General features: G+C 61.0%; 1 protein-coding gene across 1 annotated transcript; it reads left to right on the top strand.

Moving 5' to 3' along the window:
• Window positions 1–646: 646 nt before the first annotated feature.
• RTL1 (retrotransposon Gag like 1) lies at window positions 647–4,693 on the top strand. The gene has a single exon (XM_057733259.1). It carries the CDS (start codon window positions 647–649, stop codon window positions 4,691–4,693), a length of 4,047 nt encoding a protein of 1,348 aa, XP_057589242.1.
• The last annotated feature ends 4,012 nt before the right edge of the window (window positions 4,694–8,705 follow it).

The following is an 8,705-nucleotide window of genomic DNA, read 5'->3' as shown; positions in this document are numbered from 1 at the left end:
GCTATTTGGGGCAGCTAAGCCAAGTGACGGGATAGCGGCCAAGTACCCATTTTCTCCTCTTGCCCTGAACTTCTTAAACAGCAGGCATCTCTGTTGGACATCCCCACCTCACAGGCGAGGAGGCCCAGCCTGCCAGGGGCGGCTTTGGACGGCACTGAGATGTGACCTCTGTGACTTTCTGGTGACCAAAGAAGGGAAGGGAGGCTGACCAGGCCCGTGTGCCAGGGTTGAAATGAAGTGGCCAGTGCACCCTGCCAGGGGACTGCCTGCCACGGCGGCCGCTCCAGGCCCATGGCTCCACAGGATTTATGGGCTGTGAATTTCTCACGGCCACAGGGGAGTAGCCAGGCCAGACAGGCAGAGTAAACCTGGGAGAATAGGAGGGAAGGTTAAGGGTTTGCAGATTTTTCTCCCCATGGGAGGCCCCAAGTTGCACCTGGGGAGGCTTTCCCCAGCTTCTCTATGTTCTGCCAAGTTGGGCGTCCGATTTGTCCTGGAGACCCTGACCTCGTGAGACCCTAAACCACTGACTTTCCTCCCACCTGCCCTCCCCACCCCCAGGTTCTGATCTCTGCCGTCCCAGTCGCTGAGCGGACACATCACAACCTTACCAGTCTTCAGAGAACGCTCCTTTCCATCCGACGAAATGATAGAACCCTCTGAAGACTCATTTGAGACGATGATGGAGCGTAAGAATCCATCATCAAAACAAATGGAGTCCTCCGAGGGCTCATCCAACACCACCGTAGAGACACCAGGCAGCGGAGCGGCGGCGGCGGCGGCGGCGGCAGAACGGGCCAGTGGCCTGGCCCAGGACAGGGAAGAGCTGCCCATTGACCTCCTCCAAGACATGGAGGAGCCATCCAGTGGCCCACATAGGGAAATAAAGGATCCACCCAATGACCTACTCCAAGACCTGGAGGAGTCACGCGATGGTTCACATCTGGAAGTAGGGGGTCCGTTCGGTGGGTCACCTGGTGGAAGGGAAGAAGCGTCAGCCATCCCATGGGGATCCCAGGAAGAGCAAGACAACTACACTGACCTGGTAGGATGGGAAGAGGAGGAGTGTCCCGAAGAGCCAACGGGCAGCTCGACGGCGGAAATCATGGGCATGGTGCACTCCATCATCTCTCTGTACTTCCGGATGCAAGACCTCCGAGAGCAGCAGAGGGTGGCGGAAGAGATCTTAATGAAGGGTATCAGCGCCGGCCAACTGCCGATCCCAGGCAAATTCTCGGGTGATCGCAGAGAATACCTCGAGTTCATCGCGCTCTGCCAACTGACCTTACAGAGCTACCCGAGAATGTTCTACAACGACCGCCTGCGCGTGGGGTATGTCATCTGCCACCTCTCGGGCTTGGCCTTGGAATGGGCCAAAGACCTGATGGAGAAAGAAAGCCCCCTGATTGACGACTTCCCGGCCTTCCTGGAGGCCATGTCCGATATGTTCGAATACCGCCAGGCGCTGCGGGTGGCGGAAGAGGCCATGTTCAACCTCAGGCAGGGGGATCGCACCGCCATCGAATACATCAACGAGTTCCAGGGCCTGGTACCCACCTTGGGCTGGCCAGAGGAAGTCCTGCAGGCCCACCTGTGCCAGGGGCTCAAGGAGGAGATCAGGCACTACCTGTTCCGCGTCCCTCAGCCGGACTCGCTGGACAGCCTGATTGTGCTGGTCCTGCAGATAGAAGAGAAGCTGGCAGAGAGGCGGGCGATGCTCAGGCTGCCCCCGGAGGCCCGCCCGCGGAACCTGACCTGGATCGACTCACCTGCTCCAGAGCGGTGGATGGTGAGCAGCTGGCTGCCCTGCGAGGTCCACCCCGCCATCAACCGAGAGCACCTCTTCCTGCTGCTCATGGTGAGGGTGAGCCCCTACCACAGCGTGGCAGTTCAGGCCCTGGTCGACTCGGGGGCGGGAGGCAACTTCATGGATGAGAGGTTCGCCCAAGAGCACTACGTCGAGCTCTACGAGAAGCCCTACCCAAAGCTGGTCCAGTCCGTGGACGGCTCGCTGGTCGGCAACGAGCCCGTGTGGCTCTGCACCGAACCCCTGGTGTGCATCCACCAGAACCACCAGGAGTCCCTGGAATTCGAGGTCGTTCCTTCCCCCAACTTCTCCGTGATCCTAGGCGTCAACTGGCTCCGAGTCCACGCCCCCGAGGTCGACTGGGTCAAAGGCCGCTGCACCTTCCACTCTCCCTACTGCCTGAAGAACTGCTTCCGCCCGCCCCCACCATGCATCGCGCTGGAAAGACATGCCATAAGCCTGCTGCCCGGATTGCCGCCTCTGTACTCCGACCTGGCCGACGTGTTTAACCCGAAGGAAGCAGACGAGGAGACTTCCGACCAGCCAAGCTCAGACGGATCCGATGATCTTTCTGAATCAGAGCCCTCTGAGCTTCAGCAGGCTGGAGACAGTGATCACAGCGAGATCTATTACGAGTGTCCCTCCACCGCGCCGTGGGAACCTGTAGGTGCCGGGATGCAAGAGAGAGCCAGGCGGGAGGAATACTGGGACCCGCAGGACATGCTGACCAGCAGACACGACTACGTACAGGTGATCCCAGAACTGTTCGACCAGTTACACGGAGCTACATGGTTCACAAAGCTGGAGCTGCGTGGGACCATCGTGGAGGAGAGCGTGAACATACACCATACAGAAGATGTATGGAAAGCGGCCTTCGGTTTGGAGCTTCAAGAGATGACGAGCTACCAGCCCTTCCTGATCTGCGCAGACCCTATCATCCCTCAAGGCGTGATTCACTTTATCCTAAAGGACATGCTCGGTTTCTTTGTCCTCTCTTACGGGCAAGACGTCCTAGTCTACTCAATGAGCCAGGAAGAGCACCTCCACCACGTCCGCCAAGTCCTGGTCCGCTTCCGCTACCACCACGTCTACTGCTCCCTGGACAGAAGCCAGTTCCACCGACACACGGCCGAGTTCCTGGGATTCGTCATGACCCCCAAAGGGGTGAAACTCAACAAGAGCATCGTGAGCACCATCACAGGGTACCCCACCCCTGGCTCTAAGAAGTCCCTGCGAAACCTCATGGAATTCGCCTTCCCTTACCGGCACTTCGTGGAGTGCTTTGCCGTCATCTCGGAGCCCCTGATGCGGCAGCTGCTGACCGACCAGCCCTTCTACTGGGGGGACGAGGAGCAGGAGGCCTTCGAGTGCCTGAAGAGGGCTTTCCACAAGGCACCCCTCCTCCGACACCCCAAGCCCCAGAATCCGTTCTACTTGGAAACAGGCGTCACCAAGACGTCCCTGCACGCCTCCCTGATCCAAGTGGATGACCAAACCGGCAAGCAAGTCTGCTGTGCTTTCTACTCTCGAAATATCTCCCCAATCGAGGTTGAGGCCTCGCCAGCGGAGATGAAGATCCTTCCAGTCCGGGCTGCCTTCATGGTGTGGTGCCGCTACCTGGAGAACACCGAGGAGCCCATCATGATCCTTCTCAACACAGAGGATCTAGCCTCTCTGAATAATGACAGGCTCACCGTACTTCTCCCCGGGCATTGGGTCTTCTTCTTCTCCCACTTCAACTTTGAGGTCATGGAGCGGCCAGAACCAAAGGGCAGCCGGCCCCTGCTACCCACGCGGAAGCTTCGCCGGAGGAGAGCCTTCCATCACCGCACTGCCACTCGGCCAATGATGCTTTTCGCCACGGGAGGGTCCCCCGCGGATCAGTCCCCAGAATCGGGGGGTGAAGAGGAGAATGAAGAGGCCCTTCCCCAGGACGACCCAAGTGGGCAGAACCTGCAGCAGGAGCTCCTGGCTCTGGTACCAGTTGACCAAATACTCAACAGCTTCCTTGCCCATTTCGGCATGGCCCAGATCAGGGCAGTCATTCTGCACTTCTTCCGAGGCCTCCTGTTCTGGAAGAACCTGCTGGCCGTGGCCGCCCTCCTCGTGCTGCTGCAGCTCAGGAGGCGCCTCGCCCTGCCGCCCGCACCCACCTCGGACCCGGCCCAGCCGCCACCACGGCGCTCCCTGCGCCTCCTCCTGGACGCGTCCCTCATCGCCGGCAGCAGCACAGCCACCGCTGTTGCCCAGCTCTTCACCCAGATGCCGCCTCTCATAGGCGCCAACGCCACCCCGGCTGAGGAGCTGGCCGAGCTGTTCCTGGGCCCCGGCTCGTGGCAGCGCAACGCCACACGGGGCCTGCGATGCACACCCGGGTTCTGGCAGATGCTGTGCGAGCTCTTCGGCGTCAGAGCCTCCCCTCGAGAGGGGACCCACGCACAGCCACGCCCAAACCGCTACCTGGAGCTGCACGTCGTCGATGATGAGGATGTCGTCTTGCGAGAAGCCCTGCAAGACGACCTGCAACGTTACCGTCAGTGTGGCCTGCATGACGGCCTGCAAGACAGCTCGCAGGACGAGCAGGAGAACGACGTGCAGGAGACCCTGAGCTCCGATGCTGCGGGCGCCCCCGGGCCCCGCCAGCACCTCCCCACCGACACCGACACGGACGTCCTCGCCTTCCTGAGCCACTGCCTGCTCTACATCTGCAGCGCCCAAGGGGGGTCCATTCTGATCAACCGGGAGCTAGCGGCCAGGGCCCTGACCCGCTTCCTGACCACCATCTATACCCAGGCTCCACCCACCCTCATCAGGGTGAGCCCCCCCAGGGAAGGAGCAACGCTGGAGGAACTGCCCAGCGAAGACGAGGACGCGGACCTCGACTGAAAACGCCTCCTCTCCTCTGCCCTACCGCCCCACGGAACCTCCCTCCAGCCTCCCCGTGCCTCAGTCTGCTTCGCTAGGACCCGGCGCCCACTTCCTGCCACTCCTGACCCAAGGGGAAACACTTGAGAAGGGCAAACAATCAACTCATCAACCAGCAGCAGTGTCTGTGCCAACAGACTACCCGACGGACGACCCACCCATCAGAGACCCAGCGCAAGCTCAGGGCGGCACAATTTCCGTCTTAATTCTCCAGGTCCCAGGCCTGCCGCTGGGCATGAGATCAATGAGAGGAGAGAGCAGTGATGCGCAGGAAATGACCCCATGCCCCAAGGCCCGGTGAAGAATCAGCATCGCAGACGCAGCCAAGCAAGCAGATGCTAGAGACCCACCCCCCCTGGAGTGACGCGTGGCCGCCTTGGGCCACCCTGGGACACTGACCTCGGGTGCTCCACTGACTTCTACCTCCACCAGCGGTGCTCCTGCTCCCCTGGGCCCGACCCCAACCTCCCACGTCTCGTGGTGTGCTGTGGTGCCCCCCCCCACCCCACCCCCCAGCAAAGCAGCACTTCCCCCCCTCCACCCCCCCACCCAAGTCTGGTCCAGCTCCCTTGACACTGACTGTCTGACCCTGAGCTCTGGCTCTCACCTGGATGGTGCTGCTCCACCGAGGGTCCCGACGTACCAGTACTTACCGGACTCGCATCCTCAGGCGTCTCCACGACTCCCGGGACGATGACGGGGTGACCTCACCCGTGGGGCTCCCTCCCCGCCAACACTGAGAGCACAGGGGCCCTGAGGCCCAAGACAAGGGGAGGGGGCTCCAAGAGAGACTGAGAAAGGCTGAGACAGCCAGCAGACTGTGCCGAGTAGCTGAGAGTGCTCCTGCCAGACCATCGCTCTCTGCCACGGGGAGGAGACCCTTCCCCCCCACCCTCCCCCATCACCTTCTTCCACCCCCAAAATAAAGCAGAATTAAAAGATGATCTGACTTTTTGTGGTCTGTTCTGAAGGTAGAGGGTGGGGGGCCGGCAGGATGGAGCGGTAGCAAGTGGAGTGGGGGAGGGGCCGGGGAGGCAGGACACTCCCCTAAACCAGGCCCACCAGGTGCCTGGCACACAAGTTGGTGGGGGGGGGGGTGTGGGGTGGAGCCGGGGGGACACTGGGAGCTGCCTCTTCCCGAGGGTCCAGATTAGAGACCCCAGAAATCCAAGTCCCAAATCTGCCCACACAAGAGATGAGGGGTGGGCAGGCTGTGCTCTGCCCCCCTGACTCAGAGGGTCTGTGAACCAAGGAACCTCGGCCTCAAGCAATTCCGCCCCCAACCCACCAACCTCTAGTGGAGAAGGCCAAGGTCACACTGCCCTGAAAGGGGCAGAAAAACTGTCCTGAGGATGCACTGCCCTGGGGAGGGGGCCCCACAGGTATTCAGGGTCCACTCATCCCACAGCCCAGCCCACACTGACCGAGGGCCTGGGCCTCAGGGCTCACCCATCCAGCAGAAGCCTCGGACCTTTCAGAGCACACCTGCCCCCAACTTCCACCCTGGGACCACCACTTGGGCAGGGGGGTCTGACACGGAGGTCCATGCACGTGGGCCCTCACACACCACGTCGTGGGCCTCAAGTCTGCCCTCTCAGCACAGAATCTGCCCCTGACGGTGGCACCACGAGATCACCAAGCAGATCTCAGGTTCAAAGGTCAGGGGCTCTGCAGGCGCCTGACCCCTCCCCATTCCTCTCACAGCCCTCCCCTCCCCACCTGGGAAAGTCGTATCCCTCACTGACCCCTAGAGTTCTGTGCCCTCTCCAGGCCCACCTGGTCTCATGCTCTGTGTCCTCAGTGGTCCCCAGGAGTGACTGGCCGTCACCCACCCACCCACCCATTTGTCTGAGGCATCTACCCCCGACGGCAGCACTGAGAGATCATGGTCAGGATCCCCAGGTTCAAGGCCAGGGGCTCAGCTATACCTCTGGGCTTCTCCCCACCCTGCCAGCCCCTGGCTGACTGGCTGCAACCCCTCTCCCAGCCTCAGTCTCCTCCTCTGTCACTCGGGCCCATCAGAGCTGCTGTGAGATGGACATCACACTCGGAGTCCCATCCTCCACCACCTGCCGTGCGTGGACTTCTCATGCTGCTTATTCAGGGTAAACTGGAGAAACCAAGGCCCAAAGAGGACAGGTGACCTGATGCTGGCCCAGAAGGGGTCAAGAACAGAGCCAGGACTGGGGTCCTCCCTGGTGGCCTCTGCCCTCTCACCCTGGGCCCCACCACCCCTGCCATGCCCTGTACACCTACGGTCACAGGACCCATGAATGACCCCTGCAAACAGCCACCATCACCAAGGCCCCAGGAGCCAACAGCACCCCATCTGTCCATCTGTCCACCCCCTGATAGCAGCCCTGGACAATCGGATAGATGATGACCCCTCGCATCCCTGCAGCCCAGGACCTGCCGGGAGTGCCACCCTCTCCCCCAGGCCTGTGCAGGTGGAGGGGCAACATGATGACCTCTCGACTAAGGTCAAACAGAGTTTGCCAGCCCTGCCCTACAGCGGGGAGTCCAGATGCCCACTAAGCTGCACCCGCTCATCCAGGGCGACATGCACGCACACCCACACACACATGGAGCCGCGCACAAGAGTGTTGGCACAGCAGGCTGGACACAGTGGACAGCGGTGTCCTGGTATAACTGGGTCCCCCACCCCAATTCAGGCAGAAGGGGCTTCAACCCCATTTACAGACAAGAGACACAGCTCCCAGGCCAAGGAGGACAAACTACTGACAAGGCAAAAAAACATGGGGTGATGGTGTCCCCACCTTCCTAGAAAAAGAGTTTCAAGAGCACAATACAAACCTTTTTTTGCTCCTGAAAGACAAAAAGAAGTTACTGTTGAATGACATGCTGGGTTAGGACATCATGGCACCCGAGTTGGAAACTCAAGACAAAAGACAGGTTACTCGACCGCCTGTGCCCAGGTCCCCTGCCCTCACCAAGAGCACTGGCATCCAGCAAGCTCGGACAGTGTCCAGGGACACAGGGGAGCCCTGAATTCCACCCAGGTGAGGCTGCCAGCCTCTCTGCCACCTCCCTGCCCTTCCCAGCCCAGCCCCGCCCCCACCTGCCCATGGCCAAGAGCTCCAGCCTTCAGACCTGGTACACATGGACCTGTTTCTGGAAACATGCAACAACATACACTGCCTGGCAGCCAATGGCTACTTACCACTCAGGTCCAGATGTGCCCGTCCCTCCTGCAGGCAGCCACAGGTGTGATTGGAGCTTGAAATCCCCTGCCTGCCCACGAGGGTGGTGCCAGCCTGCACCCAAAGTGAGCGAGAGGCCACCAGCAACACAGAGCCCATCCCCATAGCCCCGCCCCGACTCCGCCATCCACCCCGCAGCTCACGCTGTCCACTCCTCAGAGCTCTGGTTTCTATCCAAGGTCCTGAGAGGGAGGAAGGCCATTCCTTGGCCAACATCGAGGCCTTTCACGATGGGACCTCTAACTTCCCTGTGTCACATCTGCTCCTACAGGCTGCACCTGACAAAGGCACACACGACACACTCCCACAACCACCTGAAGGCCCCTCCTTTGCTCAAGCGGTCCCCTGGCCAAGAGGGCCTTCCTGACCTCAACAAGGACCTCCTGCTGCTGGGACCAGAGGAAAGGTGTAAAAGCAGACAGAGGCGGGGAGGAGGGCGGGGAGGGCCCTCCTGTGCTGGCTGGGGGCTCCACGCTGTGGGCAAGGCTACCCCACCCCGTGCCTCACGCGTGTGCTGGGACTGCCTTATCTGTTTCATGGGCGAATGACTTTAGTCACACAGGCGCTCAGCGCTGTCACCTCCCGCCACGCATGGGACCTGAGTTAGCAGGACGGCCAAAGCCAGCGGCCAAGGCCCAGGGGGACACAGGTCTAGTGTCCTCGGGCACCCAGCTTGGACAAGGAGAAGAAGGGGGCACCTGCTGACAGCTTCCGGCCGAGGGACCTGGGACCCAGAGTTAGGAATCCCCGGG

Source organism: Hippopotamus amphibius, chromosome 4 (assembly GCF_030028045.1).
Source record: "Hippopotamus amphibius kiboko isolate mHipAmp2 chromosome 4, mHipAmp2.hap2, whole genome shotgun sequence".
Lineage (NCBI taxonomy): Eukaryota > Metazoa > Chordata > Mammalia > Artiodactyla > Hippopotamidae > Hippopotamus > Hippopotamus amphibius.
The sequence above is the reverse complement of the archived record's forward strand: the minus strand, read 5'-3'. Positions and strand labels throughout refer to the sequence as shown.